Raw genomic sequence first — 20,908 nt, 5'->3', positions numbered from 1 at the left:
CCTGTTGATTACGTTGCTTTGAATGTCTACTTTATATTTGACTTTCTTCAATCATGTTTTATTCTGGATTGTTTTGTTTGATGTTTTAATGTGTTGTAAACCGCTTTGAGACTTGTTTCTTAAAAATATAAAGCGGTATAGAAATGAAATGTATAATAATGCCCATTAACCCCATTCATACTGGCAGCCCATGTAGAGACCACATAAAGCTAAACAGGCCAATGGAAGAACTAAGTTATTTTCTCTTTTGGCAGTGATTTGATATTTAAATGCACCATCCTTGCTCTCACCACAGCTTTCATTTCATTACCAGAGTTTGATTCCCCTGAGCCCAATCACCCAAAGCTTATGGTTCTTGAATTGGTCAAGATGGATTGTGACATTTGGCTTTCTCTCAGCAATCTCCCTCTCCCTCTTTTTATTCCTTTTCCACAGAGGATTTATTTAAGCTTTTCGCCTTCTTGAAGAAACGTACTACGCAGTAGGGCAAAGAATTATGATGATATGGCTACTACCACTGAATATATATTAAAATAGTTGTATTGAGAGCACAGAATGCAATATACAGGTGAAAAGAAAGCAAACAACATTTTCTGCTCTTCCGAGTTGCCACTAAATTACAGTCATGCTATCAGCGTGAAATGCCAACTTCAGTTTCACTTTTAGAAGTCTGCCAGCAATGAAGATGAGTTGGTTATGAGACGCAAAGGCTCTGCTGAATTCTGCAATGGGTCACAAGATCCCGTACCGAACAATCCACCCACAATGCAGCGCAGTCCTGACTCGCCCCAGCGCCACCATAGGAAGTCTGTGCTGGCAAATCCTAGGCAACAGCTTCTGAGAAGGTTGCACAACAGCGAATAGATTAGATTTTAATTTAGATGCTGCTGTCCTGCAAGCGATTATGCTCAAAGTGGTTTGCAACATGCACCCAAAACAGCAGCAACAATTCTCTCAGTGCATGTGGTATGAGGCGTTTAAAGTTGACTGTGTTTGCTCACACTGGGTTAGCCGAGTTAGTTAATCCCGTGTGACCCAATTCAATTTCTATGCATTTCCTTCGTGACAAGAGGTTATACGAAGTAACCTATATAGGCCATCTGAGTCACTGTGATTGGGGGAAAAGGGTTTCTTCAGCACAGGAAGTTGCCTTATACAGGGTGAGTCTTTTAAAAGAGGCCCCGTGGAACATGTGTACTCTGTATCCACAGGGCCTCTTTTAAAGGACTCATCCTGTACATTGCCAGAATAATGGTCCATCTGGCCCAGTATTGTCTACACTGACTGGCAGCAGCCCTCCAAGGTTTCAGGCAAGCAGCCTTTCCCAGCCTTATCTGAAGATGCTAGGGGTTGAACTGAGGACCTTTTGCACACCTTTTGTGCTATGGCCCAGTGCTTTTGCAAGCTACAGGAAAAGCATATTGATACTTAAATACTACTTCAGAAAACCCATTAATGTGAGCTACCATTGCAGGTGACTATGTGCAAGGAGGATTGTTCTGAAGTATAATTCCCCCCTATGATAACAAGAAGTCAATGCCTTGCAGCTGCAAGAAACTTCATACAGCGTTTATACAGAGGCTTGGCAATCTGCTCAACCCATTTTCTGAAGGCTTGCGATGGGCATGTCCAAAAGTCCAGTACAATCTAAGCCAGCCAAGATGTCCAACTAAACCGGTTTACATAGCCAACAGTACTATGAAGTCAAGGATGACCTTGCACATGGGGCAGAATAGTATTGTTTTTCTGCTTCAAGTTGCCGTCTGACAGCAATGGCAGAAGGGAGAGCTCTTTGCTCCCCAGCAGTTCAGGAATCGGGTACAATGCACTCACCCTACTCTGAGAGGAGACATCCACCATGCTTCCACTAGTCCAGTCAATCTACAGAAAAAAAGCTGGAACCTGGGCAAAATTGCAACATAAACGCTTTTAGTGGCATTTTTATGAGAATTGGGTGTAGAATAACATATTAAAAAATAGACAAAATTAAATGTCAGGAACACTGTGAAATCGTGATTTCAAAATGGCCGACCTGCTGTATCAATTGTATTGTATTTCCATTAGTTTTCTAAACTTAATTGTGTGTATCCTATGTTTTTTAATTGTTGATATATTAGAAAATGTTGAAAACAGTCATGTTCTTCTAGCTGCCGACAATATTGATCACAATATTCTTACACTGTTGGTGAGAACACATTCCATGGTATGGGGATGATAGCAGCAATAACCCCAGCAAAAACCTTTTCTCGTTGTATTCCAAGAAAGAATATATTGAGCTGTGACTTAAAAGCTGCTGCATCTATCAACATTCATGAATATCGATTTGCATCCAGTACTCTCAGAGGCATTAAGTTTAAAATATTGCCTGATATCTATCCCACAAATGTCAAAGTAGATCTGCTGTGGAAACTGTCAAGGAACTTTGAACAACCAATGCCTGGCTGGTCTGGAATGATGCACTTAATACATAATAACCAAAACAACCAGAAAGTTGAGAAATCATCAGTACTTTTCCTACCTATCATTGATATGAAGCCCACTGAAATGACTTGCATCCTGTCTACCTTAACATATCTACGAGATTTAGCTCTTAAGCACAATATACCAACTATCATAACATTTGATCAGCCACTCTTTTGGAAAGCATCACAAATAGTTCATTCATCATGTGATGGTAGTGCTCTCAAGGACATCATTCTATTGCTTGGTTCCTTTCATACTCTCCTGAATCTTCTTGGGGCCATTGGTACACTCATGGCAGGATCGGGCCTTAAAGAAATCCTCGAAGAGATTTATGGGGAAAATACAGTAGTGCATATGTTAAATGGGAAATCAGTATCAAGAGCTTTTCGTGGACATTTGATTCTCGATTCATGCTTAAGTGCTGAAATAATGTCGCAGATAATTGAAGATCATTCAGAATTCCCCCAGGTCTTAAAAGAAGCTTTGCACTGTATGATTCACTAGTGTCCTGTAACAAAACTATAGAAGAAGTGGATTCTTCACAGACTATGATACACATAAGCTGTGCATTGGATGCAAAGAAGAGCGAACTGAAAGCAAACTCAGCAACAAGTAAACTATGGCTTAAGTATCAAAATATGGTTGATCTTGCTAGAAAACTCATCACAGCAGATAGAACTGGTTCAGGGAAAATGCATATTGATGCCATACATCAGTGTCTACCCATTTTTGCAGCTGCGGGTCACCATAATTACTTGAAATCAGCATACCTATATTTGCAGAATATAATTCTGTTGCCAACAACAAATGCCACTGTTTCTGCAACGTTTGAAAAAGGATTTCATGTGATACGCAGAAGTGAACGGTACTGGGCAGGATTGGGTTCTGACTTAGTAATTGAACAATGTCTGATGCGCTCTCTTAAAACTACAGGGGGTTTGACCAGAGGAAGTGGGTTGACTGGCATTCAGAGAGCAGTTTGGTCTTTATCATTGCCTGTATCGTCAGGGTATAATCTAGCTATGCAGGAGTTTACCAATGTGTCATATTCATCAAGTGAACAACACAAGGAACTATCTAGTGCAAGGCTGATTAGAGACAAAAGTGATTCACAACTGGTATTGAGCAAGTTGCAAGCATTCTTGCCATTAACACCTGAGTCAAGTCTGCGTAATATTGTAACAGGTGTAACTGCAGATTTGGCAAATGTTAATGTGCATGAATTGGAAGAAGTTGGTAAGGTCATTGTAGCTAAACTTATTGACCAATAAGTTTTTGCATATAAATGTAAGCATTCTGACAAAGTTAAAACATTAGCGTTCTCTGCTGCACTGAAAATTCCTGGAGATGATGAAAGTGTTGTAATTCCCATTCCACCTTAATAACAGACTGAGGATGGGAGCTTGTCACATGTCTGTATAGTGTTCCAGTGTGCTGCTGGGAACTTCCGTTCCTCAGTCTGTACTTTCTCTTTCGTTTTTCCGAACATGGAGGTGACTGCACGTGTGCTTTCTTTTGTCCTCATGTTCGCCTAATAAATGCTTAACTATAATGCTCATGCCAGCCTCTGTGGTGCATCTTCTGCTGCTAAATGGACAGAAAGAGTGCCTGGCTTTCTGAAGCAAGGTCTCTGGTTTCTGCTGCTGTTCCAGGGCTTTGACCGGCAGTTCGGCCGGGGGTGTTTGGGCCAGCAGGGAGCATGCCCGTTGTTCCCGTTTCCCTGGACAAATTACAACAGAAAGAACGATTGACCCAGCATTGCTGTTTCAAAGGCTATTGGACATTGTTAACACAGGTGAACTAAATTTTGAAGAAGTGCTGCAGTATGAATTGTGCTCATACCCACCTTGATTGTTCAAATCATGCTCTATACCCAGGAAGGCTGACAAGCCACAGATAGTACATGTTATCAAAAAATATGTGATGCAGAAACAGAATAGTTGTAGTACCGAATACGTTCCAAGAAGTGATCAATTCGTGTTAGATGGTGGTCCGCTGCTGCATTGCCATAAATGGAAGAAGCATGAAACGTAGGATGACATTTGTTGTTGTTCAGTCGTTCAGTCATGTCCGACTCTTCGTGACCCCATGGACCAGAGCACGCCAGGCACCCCTATCCTCCACTGCCTCCCGCAGTTTGGTCAGACTCATGTTGGTAGCTTCGAGAACACTGTCCAACCATCTCATCCTCTGTCGTCCCCTTCTCCTTGTGCCCTCCATCTTTTCCAACATCAGGGTCTTTTCCAGGGAGTCTTCTCTTCTCATGAGGTGGCCAAAGTACTGGAGCCTCAGCTTCAGGATCTGTCCTTCCAGTGGAACATTATGACATCGCATACTAGTGGACAAAGTAACATCAGCAAACTCTTTCGTTGCACCAGAACGTCTACCACCAACTACATCTGCAACAAAATTCCATAGTTTTCGATCATATTACCAGATAATGGAATGGTCATGCCACAAAGAGGGTTTACGACCTAATGACTGGGGTTGGATGATAAAGGAGGACAACCAGCTTCACCCTGTGGTGTCAGACATGGCCCCTGCACCTGAAAGTCTTTTGAAAGTTATCCACTGTAACTGCACCACTGGTTGTTGTACATTCCGTTGCACGTGCAAAAAAAAATAGTTTTCCATGTTCAACAGCTTGTGGTCAGTGCCAGACCATTGGTTGTGAAAATGTGTTGTTGATTGAACATTGTTCTGATATAGAAGATGATATGGATGACTGATGTCTGCTTTTGTTATTTGTAATACATAATAAAAGTTCTGGTTCAAGCGCCTTATTGTGACCTTGTTTCAATGTACCATTGCTTTCACTTTGTTGTTTTTAGCAAACATTTAAATACAGAAATTATGTAGCCTAATAACTAGTTCAATGACAACTTTGTATTATTTTCCCTGACGTTTGGTAACAACAGTTAAAAAACATAGGATACACACAATTAAGTTTAGAAAACTAATCGAAATACAATACAATTGATACAGCAGGTCGGCCATTTTGAAATCACGATTTCACAGTGTTCCTGTCATTTAATTTTGTCTAATTTTTAATATGTTATTCTACACCCAATTCTCATAAAAATGCCATTAATAGTGTTTATGTTGCAATTTTGCCCAGGTCATTTTGTATATTGACCGGACTACACACACTACAAAAAGCTTCTTCCTTCTCCCCTGTCAGTTGGCCTCCTCCTGGCTCTGTGATATTCCTATGTCTCTAATAAGGAATGCATAGACCAGCAGGAAACACACCACAATTTCACAGTTCAGACATCACAGAAAGCTAATTTAATAATCCAGAAGACTCGTCTTAAACCAGGGTCACAAGAGAAGAAGGAAGAGCCTCTGTGGGATTTAGCACAGTGTGAGGAAAGCTTCTGAGAGGAACTGACTCTGGGGACTTCTAGAAGATGGCTGTTTTAGAATTAGCATCATTCTCTGTGATCTATTACTGCTTTAACAAACTATGTGTTAAATATCTGATTGGCTAATTAATTGGCTTTTGGACCATCAAATGCAAAGTGAATTTGACATCCCTCCTATCAATCTGCTTTTTAAGATGTCCCTCATTACCCTTGCAAAAAGTAACACTTACCTGCGACTATGCACTGTACCAACTAAACAGGGAATGAGTATTTGCCAAAACTGCTTTCTCCACTCATACCTCACCTGGACAACAGTACCAGTACAGTGAGGAGGAGAGAGACTATAACATCCGCAGCCTGCTACACACAATAGGAGAGGAACAGCAGCTCCTCCTTTTCTCAAGATAAAGTCAGCCAACTCCTCTCAAAACTCAGCAATTGTCACCCTTCAAAAGGACCGCTTGGTTTCTCACCAAGCTCCACACTCCTTCAAGGTACCACATAATCCCATATTCTTTCCTCAAAACCGAGCCATTGTTCAGAAATGTTCCTTTATGTCAGAACATGCAAGCTCTGTACAAGAGACGCTGCCAACTTCATAAAGACCCATGAAAGCACTCCTGCAAAGTTCTGTCTCTTTAAAATATTCTCCACCCTGAGCAAAATCCCACTGCTCTTTATTACATCACACTTTGTGGCTTTCTGTTCACTGATGTCCCTTGTGAGTGTCTTCTTTTCAAGGCTCTGGCCACTCCTCATTTGGCAAGTATCTGATCCACAGACTGACACCTGGGTGCAAAGAGCTGTAGTGCATGGATACACAGCACTGCTTGGAATCTTTTTTTCCTTCTCCAGAAATAGTAAGGCAGTTTTATGTTCATGCACACTAAAATGTAAGGTCAAAGTAGGAAGGAAAACTTCCAGCACTGCTCTGTCCACATCAATGAATTAATATTGTGAGGACATCACAATTCTGTTCATATAGTAATATTTCAAATTGAATTTCATTCATGTCGTATGCACCGCAGCATTTTTATACTTTAGATATTCTACAACACTCAAATAAGAGAATTGGAACTTCTAGTTAATATTAATAGCTCATTAAATTAGCCATCTAATTTTCACCCGAGGAAAGTAGATACTAGAAAACCCTGAGAGTCATCCACTTGGTTTACAAGTCAATCTTAATATGACGCATACGATTATCTTTGTTACACATCACCAGAAATTTGTTTTTTAAAATTGATGCAGCAAAAGATTCCATTTAAACTCCAATATATTATTTAAAACTCATCCTATAGGCTCAAAATGAATTATTCTATAGTCTCATTAATTTTTTGCCCCTTTAAAACAAATTTTAAATTCTGATATCTCATTAAGACTTGTCAGAGAAATTTTCTGCTGCAGGGCAGGGATAATATGTGCGCCAATAACATCACAGTTGTCAGGAAACCCCCCTCCCCGCGGCTGGTAGGGTCACGGGAGTGTCTGTAGTATAGAGAACCCCAGAAGCTGATTACCAGTTCGTCCTCCCCCTCAAGCACCGGAAGCGACCATTCCTCCAGTGGGGAGGGGGAGTCAGAGGCAGGAAGGCGGTGCAGGGGCTCTGAGAGGATCGCGGAGCCTCAGCACCGAGGGGAAAGCGGGGAACGGGGTCAGGTTCCCACGCTCCGAAGGGGTAGACAGGAAGGACGTGGAAGGGGGAGGCGGGGGTTCAGAATCCCGCGCCTCTTTTGCTGGACAAAGAACAGGAAGGGGTCATTCCTGGACTCTGCGGAGGGATGAGATGGACGTTTGATCTTTTGCTCCACTGTACATAGCTGTGCACAATAAAGAACTTAGTTTTTAGAAGTTCTGCATCTGGCGCTTTACTCATGAGCAACCACTAAACGTCCTTACAACAGTGATTGTGAAATCTTCTGTGCTGAGATGCTTGCCCAGAACCAAGTGATTAACTACCAAGCCAAGCTCAAGGTGTTAGTTTGGGCTTTAAAAGCCTTGAACAGCTCAGGACCAGGTTATTTGAGGAGTTGTCTCCTCTCATATACATCACCCTCTGGTCCACACCACAACCTGCAGAAGTTCCTCTGGTGGAGTGCTGAGGAGGGCCTTCTCTGTTGTGGCACCTCCCATGTGGAATGCTCTCGCCTTTGAGATCAAGAAGGGAATGAACTGGGGATATTTCCAACAGCTATCAGAGACGCATCAGTTTGTACAGGCGTTTCCTGAGCCTTAGTTCTGGTTCCCTGACTCTCCAGTTTCCGGGATGATGCTTTAATGCTGATTAAAACAAGTTCAATACAGTGATACCTTGGTTTACAACCATAATCCGTTCTGGAGGTCCTGCTGTAAGCCAAAACAGGTTGTAACCCAAGGCACACTTTTGCCAATAGGGCCTCCAAAAAAAAATGGGTTGTAATCCAAAACGGTTGCAAACCAAGGTACCACTGTACCTTGCTACGCAAATACAGTTGTCACAATACACAAAGCGCAACAGGCTGAATGATAGTAACTGAAAATTTTGCTGGTTATTTCCTATCGTAAAGGTTTAGTCCAGTATGTGCAACATATACAGTTCATATGTACAGTGTATAACCTATGGGGCTAATTCCAATGTTAACACAATTCTTCTTTTCTTATCTTTTCTTACTGCTTCTTCTTGTAAGTTCTTGAAAGTTCCTGTATAACACAATCCTTAGGTAAGAATAGAAAAGTCCCCAAGGTAATGCTGATAAAAGCTATGCTGATGATTCATTATCAGAATATTTAATTGAACTCGCCTAAACACAGTTATGTTGGTGTGCAGTAGTAACACGAAGCAGTTTGTTTATTTTTGTACCATATTTTCCGGCGTATAAGATGACCGGGCGTATAAGACGACCCCCAACTTTTCCAGTTAAAATATAGAGTTTGAGATATACTCAATCGCAGATTCTCCACCTGGTGTATAAGACGACCCCCGACTTTTGAGAAGATTTTCCTGGATTAAAAAGTAGTTTTATACACCAGAATATACAGTAGTTTGTTGGGGTCTAACTGCACAATTAATTCCATGCATGCCCAAATGGGACACCTGACTTATGTTTATTCAGTAGGACATTTCCGTGCCACATAGAAAGCCACTTTTGAAACAGAGGAGATTTTCAAAAGTTATTTGATATCGAAGAGGGATGTGGTTTAACGGGAAATGTTAAAAATTAATTGAGTACGTATGAGCTCTTGACCATGCCTAAAGCAGCTCTTTGACTTTTCTAGCAGAACCCTTCCTCTTTACATGAGCCCCAATGCCACAAAATGTAGTCAGACTTTATTCTCTACTTTATGAACAGTTAATCCTGCTATATCCTCACCCCAATAACCTCATCTGCCTTAATGTGTAACTCCATATTCTGCACAAAAGCATCAAATAAGCAAACAAAACCAAATTGCATCTAGGAGTAATCAATGAAACAGAAACCTGCTCAGAAGTAACACTTTGATCATTCTCTTTATCATTGCTGAGAAACGGAAAGGAAAAAATAAAATTAATGTACATCATACGTGCAATTTCAGAAACAAAGTTAAAGAAAAGATTTTAGTGCTCCAAGATTGCAGGAAATGTACTTTTCAGCGAAAGCAGTTTTTCCTCCTGAGAATTAAAATACTATTTGAGATTACTTTTTTTGCTCAGCATATCAAGGAGGAATAAGTAGTAGTCCATCTACTTCATAAGGAAGAGTTCACACTGCTCCAAAATCATATGTAAGATAGTAAACTGAGGAACACTTACAAAAAATGATCTGGTACTATTACAGGAAATATTTAAGGGGGGGGGGAATTACCTTCCCTGTCTCAACTAAAATGTTTGCTTGACACATGGAGTAATGTGATAAATATGCAAACTTATAGTGAAATATTTTACATGTACTAGTTTAAACACCTGGAAAATGATAGACACTTATAAACAGCTCTAGAATGGCAATTCTATGCACACTTACATAAAGATAAGACCACATTAGGATTTACTTTTGAGTAAACATGCATGATTGTCTGTCAGACTGATAGATATAAAGCCCACAGTTAAATGCTACATGAACTTATTTAATAAAATGCCTCACATAACATTTTAGTCAGGATCTGCTCAAGGTGTAATTTTTTGTTACTTTGAGACGGGGCACAAACCATCAAGAAGTTTGTGCAAATGGTCCCTAAAAATTTCCAGGGGAAACCCTGCTGTTTACACTGGAGTCAGTCAGGTTTTCTCAAGGTTGACATTTGCTCCAATGTAGTGCTAAAGAGGGGGTTGGGGGGGGTCCACAAAGAAAGTAACTTCTTACTCCAGTAACATGTAAGTTACTGACATTCAGAATACAACAAAAGGATGGAAAGGAAAAGGCGAGGGTAACAAGGGATCGCTTTAAGCAAATACAGTTAACTCATGCTAAGGTTTTGTCCTTGTTAAGCTAAAGATTTTAAGGAAGAACTGGCTTAACAACAACAACAAACAACAAACAACAACAACAACTCAATCCCTTGGCTGCTTTAAAATTCTAGAATTAACAGGCACTCAAACAGAACAAAAGTGTGAGAAGTTACAGAGAAAAAGGGAGCAAGCTTGAATGGGCACACAGAGAAGTTTAGACTAGAGAGAATATACTTAGAATCATAGAATTGTAGAGTTGGAAGGGATCCCAAGGGTCATCTAGTCCAACCCCCTGCAATGCAGGAATTCTTAGAGGGGGCATGCAACAAACCTTGCATGCAATAAACCTAATAACACACACACACACACACACACACACACACACACTAAGTTTTGCTTTTCCTTCCATTTTGCCAAATTAAACTTCAATTTAACTCAGAGGCTTGCAGGCATCATACCATTTAAAATATTGCCATTATACACCTATTTTGTGTTTCTGATTCTCTCCATTCTGAAACAAAAACTGGACCATCAGAATTAGCTATGCTAAATATAACATTATGTGGCATTACACAGAGCAGGGCATAAAGGCTTTGGCAAAGGTTGATATTTACGCTGCAAGATACATCCGTTTGGGCTACAAGCCGCCCTCGCAGCTCCACTTTTTACATGAAAAATCAATAATAATCTTATTGTTGTTAGAATTGGTCTAAAGAATTATTGCTTTTTCAACTTCTTTAGAGAGCCAAAAAAAAGTCCCCCCCACCCCTGCACCAGAGCTACTCTGGGCACATCCAACAGCTTGGGCATGAAGTTTTTTTACTTGTCATTATGACAAAGAGTTTTTGCAAAGTCTGTGCAGTAGTGTGGCAGCTACCACTCATAAAATCCAGCCGCAAATTTCTTTAGTTATGCAGAATTACATATTGTTCCTTAGGATCCTGGCCATTTTTTAATCCATTCTTTCCAGGATCCTAAGGCCTTTTGTCATGTCTCTTTCCTGCCCTTTGCATAGTCTTTACATCTTTCTCCCCTGTTTTTTTAGAATAAACATGCACACAAACAGCATGGGTACTCATGCCTTGTAATATTATTTTGCAAAGCAATGATAGCAGACATAAATCTAAGCTTGGTTCAGAGCACCATTAAAGACCAGTTCCTTTTTTAAAAAAAATCTGTAATATCCAAACATTGTTTGAGTAAATGAAAACAAGATTGACACGAAGCAAAACCTGGCAGCATTCAGCTTTCAACTTTCAACAAGATTTATTTTGTCAAGAGTCATTATTTTACCAGAGCTGTGTGACTACCCATATTTATTTTTAAATATCATCCATTTTGTGTTTTCAGTAGCAACACAGTCCCCTAATTGTAATCGAAGCCTAAAAACCACTTGCCATAAAACAATCATAACTTCTCTGTAAATAAGCAGCCTCCAAATTTGAAATGAATCAAAGAAGCTGGAGGAGGTGGTGAGAAAAGCGTGTTTTCCTTGCTTATTGACAAAGGACTGACATTTAATACAACTGGAACATCACCTGGCAATGCTCAGGTATGAATTCTTTTTGAAGCAACCTTACCTCAGACTCATCTGTAGATTCTTCATTGGACCTGGGCTCCTGAAGACAATACAAAAAAGGGAAGGAAGGGGTTACAAATGCAGACATAACATGCAACGGACATGCAAAGGTTCGCACTTGGGCTGTTCAGAAGTACATGGCTATAGGATTTATGGCTGTACTGTATCCCCCATGGTCTTTTTTTGCTTCTGGAAGTTAAAAGGCAAATAGCCAGCAAAGATTTAGAAGATTCTAGTTATATTCCAGAAGAATTCTGATTATATTCTAGATCAGCGATGTTGATTTTTGCATCCTTTGTACCAGGATATGTTATGTGAAATCATACACTGATAGCGGATAATTGTCATGTTGTTGTGAGATACCTAAAGCAGACAAAACACACAACAAACACTATACTTATTCAGTTGTTTCTAGGAATGAAGAAGGCACCCTACCACTACCAGCACAGAACAATCTGTTGCTTCTGTCACTGTGGAGATTAATAACAATTGGCACATTTAGCCTTATACCACTTTGCTTGAGTCTAGCCCTTCATCTCGTACACCAGGTGATATTAAGATTTAAATCTGGAGTCCCACGGATATAGCACATCCTTTAAAAACAAATGTTTCATCAGAACTTTACACACAGGCTTGTTCTTGTTTATCTAATACTGTATATACTTTGTGGTTTCTCTGTGTTGGTCACACAAAAATACACTCATAGCATGTGTCTCCTACAGCCAGGCAGCGCTCCTCATGGTTCACTGTTGGGGTGTCTCTTCACTGCACATGTCCCATCTCACAATCCCTTAAGTGGCAAGTGATTGTTGCAGGACCATCAAAGATGATACAGGCTTTCCATTTCTTTTGAGGACCTGAATTATGCTGTTTTGGACTATTAGTCCATTAGCCTAATACTGCCCACTCCAAGTAGCAAACAGCAGCTTTGGATAGTGCCCTGCAGATAACAACTTCTGTGCATTCCAATATCTCTCTTCACTGAATTTGTATTAGACAAACCAAGTGGTTCTACTAACCATGATGGTTAGACATTGGAGGCTGCAATATTCCTGACTACAGATTGCTGGAACCCACAGAAGGGAAGACGTGTTCTTGTGCTCAGGACCTGCTTAAAGGTTTTGCACTGGGGCATCTGGTTCACCCCTGTGAGAACAAGATAGTGGACTTGATGGGCCATTGGCCAGATCCAGCATGTTCTTCTTACGTTCTTCAGTGGTGAAGTCAATGTATTATTTTTATCCCACAAGGCACTCAAGGCAGTTTCATATTAAGAAATAAGCTAAAGTTATGTAACAAGGGACCAAACAGTGAAACATTCTCTCTTACATGTGCATTTTGGGCTCTTCCTTGAGAAATTGTTAACGTATTTATTACGGCCAACCTTTTGCATGACAATTTCATGGATGTCAGCGATGTTCTGTAACACACACACACACACACATGCCATTATTGTTGGGTATATGGTTAATCCCACACACTTGTATTTCTGAAGATCCCTCTTCACTTTTGTGGCTCACATGAGATAGTGAGCTAGATAGAGATATTCCTCTTTACATCAGAATGTTGATTATACTGAATTCCATTTAAAGGATTGCTCCATTTAAATTCACTCAGGAACTCTCAGTGGCACGTATGTTAAAAACCAACATTATTCTTGTTACATTTCTCAAGCCTTCAAAGAACGTATGACTTAAAAATCTCTTCTTCACAAGGCAATGAATCTTACTGCTGCATACACACAAACACACACACAAGAAATTGAGTCTATTCTTGCTAATCTCTCACCTGTCCAGTGGTAAATTCTGCTGATGCCATGCCTCCACAGAGGTCAGCAAAATGAAGATTTACTTAACGTATTTACAGTTATCAATAGCAATAAAAGGTTACAACTAATATGCTGACAGTGAACGTAAGCATTTTAACAACTGCATGATGGAAACAAAGACTATACAAGAGAGAAGGCAGTTCAAACCTTATAAGACAACATTTTGACAATAAGATGAATAACTGTAACAGGGTGGGTGCTGGAGAGGGGTTGGGAGAGACCCAAAATAGTAAGATCCCCTGTCTGCGTTTACACCACAGGATGAATTTTGGGCAGTAACATCACAAAATAGACTCTTGTTGAAACAAATTTTTGAAATCAAGACTGCTCTACCACTATGAGCTCTATAAAATTCAGACTTGCCTGAGACAATAACACTTCCAATATTGCAAAATTATTCTTATACTCTTTTAAGTCCTAGCATCTGGTCTGCATAGGGCTGAAAAACACTTCTAGTTCCTAGACACCTAAGGCAAGCCCTGCCGGGTTAGACCCAAGGCCCTCGCTGTCCAACATTCTGCTTCCATAGTGGACTTGGACATGCCTATAGGAATCCCAAGACAGCGGGGCAGAAAAGAGTACTCAGCTCATGACCCCCAGTGTCAGGGCTGGTTCAGCTGCACATCAGCATGGAGACTCAGATGAGCTGTAAGGACGATTCTTTGTTCAAGGAAACAGAATACAAACAGAGAAACCTAAGGCAAGACTGACCCAAGACTCCTCTCCAGCCGGCTGTTTTCCTAAGTCTTAAACTTTGTCAGGGAGGGGCTCCCTGTGCTCTCTGCTCTGCTACATGCAAAGCCCTCCGTGCCCTTGGAGACAATGGAGGATGAGAGCTGAATACAGTGAGACTGGCAGACTCCCATGAATCTGTTGCAGACTCCGTCCCCAACTCCTCCTTCTCAGCTGCCTGCCCTAGATCTGCAGTGCTTTCTGCCTCTTCTTCCTCTCTCTCACTCAAGCCTGCTGCTTGTTCAGCATCCAACCATTCTGCCCCCCATCCTCTGACCTGTCTTCCATGTCCCGCCACCACTCCCCTGGCTTCCTCTTCTGAGGTTCCCTAGGGGGTTCTCCAACTGCAGCCTCCCACCCACCACTCCTCGTCACCCAGCCAGCCCCTGACACACAGCAACCGGTATTTAGAGGCCTACTATCTCTGATACTGGAAGTAATGCAGCCATCTTGACTAGCCCCAGGAATTTACCTAATTCTCTGTCCGTCACAATCTCAAGCTCCCTTTCCTAGTTAATCACCACCAGTTCAGGCTCCATCAGAATATATGTGAAGTTGGGTCCCCTCTCTCTTGTTGGCATTTTGATTATTTGGTGGGGAAACTGTTATTCGTCTTTTGTATCTGGACTTGAGTGACATACTGTTTTTGCGAGTAAGATCATTCCAGCAGTGACCTGAAAATGAAAGCTGCCCGGCGGATATGAGAAGACAGAACTAGTAAATGGTAGCATCACAAATCGAACTAGACTGGTACTGACTGAGGCAAGGGGGACCTAGTTATCTTGAATTTTGACACTGGAGTGCTGGCTCCTTGAACACCATGGTTTACAGATCTTCCTAACACATTTCCTAGCCATTGATGGGTACCTATGCAAAACAAAGTCCCTTGCAACCATGATGGTTTGTATCTATTCAAAAGTGATCATAATGTCATGGTTAAGCGCCAGGAAAGACACAAAGGAGAAAGGAGAAATCACTCCGGAAAGGGAGTGGTCAATTATCCATGAGGCTGGCTCCTGATTTGCAAACCATGCTTTGCAGAAAGTAGGGACTGATATTTACAACTGTAAAATACTACTTTCATCCCTGAGAACTAGCAATAATATAGTTTCCTGAAACATTTGTGTGTGTACGAATATAAATCTAGTAACAGTCACATTATTTACAAATGAACAAAACAGAAGAAATAATCTAGAAGGGTTTCTCCCCCCCCCCACCGCCAATGGCACAGCTTCTTGCTTTGTCTGTCTTCCAGTATGATATTCCTCTCCCAGTCAAAGATAAACTTCTTTTCCTCCCACTGCTCTGCCTTTGATCCTCTTGTGAACCATGGCAGACAGCAAGCAGCAGTCAACTGTGACACCTGTCACTCTGCCTCAATATTTCATCCAGCTCCCAGATTCCAAAAATCCTACTTTAAACCTTTCCTACTGGGATTTTGAAAAACTGACCTAAAAACATAAGAGTCCGTCAGCGTTAGCATATATTGATTCTCTTTCCTGACTACCAAAAAAAAAAAGAATCTAGATGGACCGGAATTCTCTAGAGACAGAACAATTCTCCAGAGAAGAACTCCTGTAGATTTAAACCTTCTGACACTGTTGCTGTTCTTGCAAGCAATTAAGTATGCAGGACAGCATTTTAAAAACCAAACAATATGGTTACACACATCAGGTTTCGTATAGTTATATAAATTAAATATCTGCTTTTTAAGCAAAATAAAAAATGAAACCACCAAGATTTAGGTGCCGTCTCTTAAAGCCAAGCACTCAAGCTTTTGCAGAAGCAGTACCATTACTTGTAAATATGTGTGTGAAAGCATGTGATCATCTACATCAATCTTTTAAAAAAGAATTTAACTGTAAATCTGCAGGCTAATATTCTAATTGCCATTATTAAGGATAGAACAGCACGTAAACAATTTTTTCTTTCTTTATAAAATCATTTACAGCCTGCTTCTTCACCCTAAAAAAGAACTTCCATAGTAGCTTGCAATGAAACATGAATACATGTTTTAAAACTAGGACAATAGTCCTTGCTCTATTTGACCCCCAGCAACAGTTGCTGACAGACATGCACCCTCTAATCCTGGAAATAATACATAGCCTAGTGACTAGCAGATATTGACAGCCTGATTGTCCATCAATTTGTCTAATCCCCTTCTGGAGCCATCTAAGTGGGTAGCCATCAAAAAGTCTTATGACAGCAAATTCCATTGTTTAGCTATCTGCTGTGTGAAGAAGTAGTGAGTCCACAAAAGTTCCTAGCTTTCAAATACATTTACTAGCCTGCTGTGGGCTGGCAGAAGAGGAATGGCGAGCTCCAGTCCTCCTGCAGCATTTCTGTGCTGGCTGCAGAGGACGGATGGATGGAGCACTCGTCTGCCAGACCACTCACTCACTCACCTGCCTGCATCCTTCTTGGCTATGACTACCAGGCTTAAATATAACTCTGGATTAATTGACACGATTGTCTCCAGGTCAACTGATGAGTTTCGAGGCTAAATTTTAACCAAGGAATTTAGGACTAGTGTAACTAGGAAGTGTAACTGCTCATTTGAAATTTACCTGCCCTCCCATTTCGCCTTGTCAAGGCAATTTCTTTAAAATGCCTTTCTGAAATCAGATCACAGGTTTCTAAATCTTAGTGATGCTATAGAGAACCTCCACTAAACAAGTTACCGGTAACTGTTTCCTATACCGCAGTGTGGATCGGTTACAAATCACATTGTGAACGATATATACTGCTTAAATATGGCTTCAGAAACCAATGTGTACATTATAGATTTTAAAGACTAACAGTGGAAGTCAATTTACTCAAAAGTAAGTCATACTGTGCTTTGTGGGGTTTACTCATAGCGAAGTGTTCATATGACTGCAGTCCACATCATATATCATTAAAATAAAATTAAAACTTTAAATAAAACGCTACATTTGCTGTTATGTATACTTTAATGTTTGGAAAATAAATAGATTTCAAAGGTTTTTAAAACATCAGAGTTGCCAAGAAAATGAATATACTAATATTAAATTTGTTAACTGCTTAGACATGCTATTTTCAACCAGGAAATATATAAATTTTGTTAATAAATTAAATGTCTACAGACAAACCAAACGAAGTGACATTTTTGTATGAGGCCATCTGTTTCCCTGATACTAAACACATTTGTTGCACAATATTTTCCCCAGTTTTTTTCGGGGGGGCGCATACCCCTAAACATTTTGTGAATCTAAGTTTGGCCTCATTGAGGGGCAGTATTTCAGTACGAGTAGGAAAATGAGAGTACCCCTAAACATATTTTTTTTTTAGAAAAAAGCCCTGCTTATTCCAATTTATTTGGAAGTCATTCCCACTGATTTCAAAGTATGTATTGACAAGAGCTACAGAACCCCTAAGCAATTCTCCCCCAGCCCAAGCTGCTGTTCCCAGGCCCCAACAACATTGGGGGGGCACTTTCCTGCATTCCCCCCCCCAGCCTTCCCCCTTCCTGCTCCCTCAAGCACCCCTCCCTCTAACTCTGCATGATTCAGGCTGCCTTGGGGGTGCTCCCAGTATGCTTCCCCCGTGTTGCAGTTGTTTATTGTTTCGGGGGTTCGTTTAAATCAGGCAAGCACGTGCAACAGGTAGATTGTGATCTACCGGTAGATCACTGGACGTCTGTGGTAGATCACTGGCTCCCCCCGCCCCAAAGAAGCTCAACAAGTTTGGCTCCCCTAAAAAGCTAAAAAAAAATTCCTGCACCCCCAAAAAACATGGCTTTCCTCCTCCCTAAAAGAAGCTCAACAACTGTGACCTGAACCCCCAAAAAGGGGGTAGATCACTGCCAGTTTTTAATTCTGTGGGTAGATCGCAGTCTCTTGGGGGTTGGCCACTCCTGGTTTAAATGAAGACGTGGAAATGGGCTCCATCTCTCCAAGCCCCCAACTGGGGAAGGCAAAGGGGGAGCCTCTCTGGGGCGCAGCCCCACCCCCCGAGCCCCTCATGGCCTGCCCCAAATCCCCTCTCAGCCCCCGAGGCCCTCAGCTTCCCTCCTCTCAGCCCCTGCAGTGCAAAGCTCTCTACCTGCGGCTCTGCTTCCGCCATGGCGCCGGCGACGGTCACGTGAGAGCGCCCGGGAGCGAAAGGCACGCTGGGAAATGTAGTCTCTGCCCCCCCTCCGCCTGCTGCCTCGCGGAAGAGCATCTTCACAAGCAGCTCGCGCCGCTTAGGAGCATCGCCGTGCCCAGCCCCGCTTGGAAGCAGAGCATTGCGCGGTGGGTCGCCTGGTCCGACCCTCTCCAATGCAGGGAACTTTTATTTTAAAAAAGTTTTTTTTTAAATTCTTTATTGCATTTTAAAATTTACATAAAAAGAAAACAAATTGATCCTTACGCGCACATTAACAGAAAAGAAAGCAATACATAAACAAAATATGAAATTAAAAAGAACAAAAATAAAATAAAAAGTGAAAAGATTTGAAAGGGGGGAAAGCGCAAAAATTATTAATCAAAGATACAAAATTATTTAAGGATTGCAAACCATAATTTAAATACTCTATACGGAAATTCCTAGAGCAAAATTACCTTCATATTCTACAGTATCTTCCTCTTTTCTTTACCGTCACATTCTTACCATTCTCCTAAACTGGTTTGAGTCCCTTCTATATTATTTGACTTCCCTCTATCTGTTTGCAGTTTCCATATTTCTTTGACATTCAACTTACCTTGAATTCAACATTGTTGAAAAACTAAATTCCCTTATATCTGTGAAGTTAGTCTAGGGCTAGGCACAGCCAAGTGTTGTTGCTGGAACCATATTTTGTTAGATAATTATTAAAGCAATCCCATTCTTTTTTAACATTATCACCTGAGTGGCTTCTTATTAATTCTGTCATTTTAGCAAGTTCAAGGTACACAGCTTCACTTGCCATTCATCTATTGTTGGTGTTAACTCATTTTTCCATTATTTTGCTATTAACATTCTGGCTGCTGTTGTCACATAAAGAAACACTCCTTTTTTGACCAACCAGGACTCGAACCCACAGCCCTGAGTTTTAAGTCTCGTGCTCTGCGCGCTGAGCTATCCCAGGCTGCCCGCCGCTGGCTTCAACAGGGTGAAAGGTTGCTAAAATTTTAAATTACTTTACAATAAACAAAAACAAAACATCAAGCTAATACTATTAATAATAAAAACAGCCATAAGAGCAAGAAGAATGTATGTAATTGAATTATTGGGTAAGTATTGCTTTTACTTTTGTGTTATTAAGCCCTTTGGAACTAACCCCTGCAGAATATGAATTAATGCCTCCTTTTGAAGCAGGACAGTCCTTTTTCAAACTGGTGGTCTTGCTTTCCAGGAAATTATATGCCCACCTTGTGGTAGAGTCTCTTCCACACCTCAAGCTGCAGCAGCAATTAAATCAAAAAAGGTTTGTTGTAAAATTATTACTTTGGGATCTGCTGGTCCCTTCTGTTATCTGGGGGCAGGACCCAGTAATACTGGTGATCCATGGGGCTAAAACAAGCAAATAAATAACCGGAAAAAAGGAAATAAAAAGTAGTATTTCGCACTGGTTCACCTGCACTCCTTCCCCACATAACAGAAGGTGTTGGCAGTAGCTTTGGTGCACAGAATATAGCTTAATTAGAGAGGAAGCATGCCACCTCTTTGCGTGTTTTAGTTTTTTTCGGCAAAATATACTCTTCAGCCCTGGAAAAACAGTGCAGCCTCTGAATATGGACATAGCTCTACCAGCTTCATCTTTTCATTCAAACAGGAATGTTTTGTGCATGAGTGGCACATGCATTAATTATTATTATCATTATCATTATCATTATCATTATTATTACCCCGCCCAATTGGCTGGGTTTCCCCAGCTACTCTGGGCAGCTTACAGCTTATAAAAAATTGTAAAACATTAGACATTTAAAAATTCCCAATACAGTACAAGGTTGCCTTCAGACGTCTTCTAAAATCAGATAGTTGTTTATTTCATTGACATCTGACGGGAGGGCGTTCATTTATTCATTTCATAGCATGTATGCACCGCTTGAGTTTTAAAACCCTCTCAAAGTGGTTTACAAAAAGCTAAAACAAGAAAACCAAGAAAAATTAACAGCCCTGCTTTAAAACACACAGACATAAACACACTAAAACAGATTAACATTGCCTCAAATTTCTAAGCACCCGGGTCGGCTTGCCTAAAGAAGGATGTTTTTTTAGCAGGCGCCAAGAAGAGTGCAGTGAAGGCTCTTGCTTGATCTCAAGAGGCAGGGAATTCCAAAGGGCAGGTGCTGCCACACTAAACGTATCCTTTTTTTTCCTGCCTGGGTTTCTGTGCTTTTAATAAGTGCATAAGAAGCAGGGGGGAAATCCAAAGGTGTTGATTGCAATGGCATTGCAACAGTGCGTAAGAATTTACCTGTTCGATTTCTACCAGGCAGGAAGATGCTAAAGACACAGGAGCTTTCATGTTAAATTGAAAAAGGTGCCAACTTTCATAGGCATTATAGTGATTTAGGTGTAAGCAAACATCATAGAAAGAAATATTAATTTTGCTC

The 20,908-nt window shown here is 40.9% G+C and overlaps 1 protein-coding gene across 1 annotated transcript in view; it reads right to left on the bottom strand.

The window, feature by feature from the left end:
• Positions 1–18,513, bottom strand: part of VPS41 (VPS41 subunit of HOPS complex) — a 113,638-nt gene extending 95,125 nt beyond the window's left edge. The window contains exons 1-2 of the mRNA XM_033165151.1: positions 18,432–18,513; positions 11,811–11,849 (exon numbers count right to left, since the gene is read on the bottom strand). Of these exons, the coding sequence (XP_033021042.1) occupies positions 11,811–11,849; positions 18,432–18,452 (60 nt within the window). The 5' untranslated portion in view covers positions 18,453–18,513. The remainder of the gene's footprint in view (positions 1–11,810; positions 11,850–18,431) is intronic.
• Positions 18,514–20,908: the final 2,395 nt, after the last annotated feature.

The sequence above is a fragment of the Lacerta agilis genome, chromosome 12, assembly GCF_009819535.1.
Source record: "Lacerta agilis isolate rLacAgi1 chromosome 12, rLacAgi1.pri, whole genome shotgun sequence".
NCBI classification, from domain to species: Eukaryota; Metazoa; Chordata; class Lepidosauria; order Squamata; family Lacertidae; genus Lacerta; species Lacerta agilis.
Note: the sequence above shows the minus strand (reverse complement) of the source record. Positions and strands in the feature narration are given on the sequence as shown.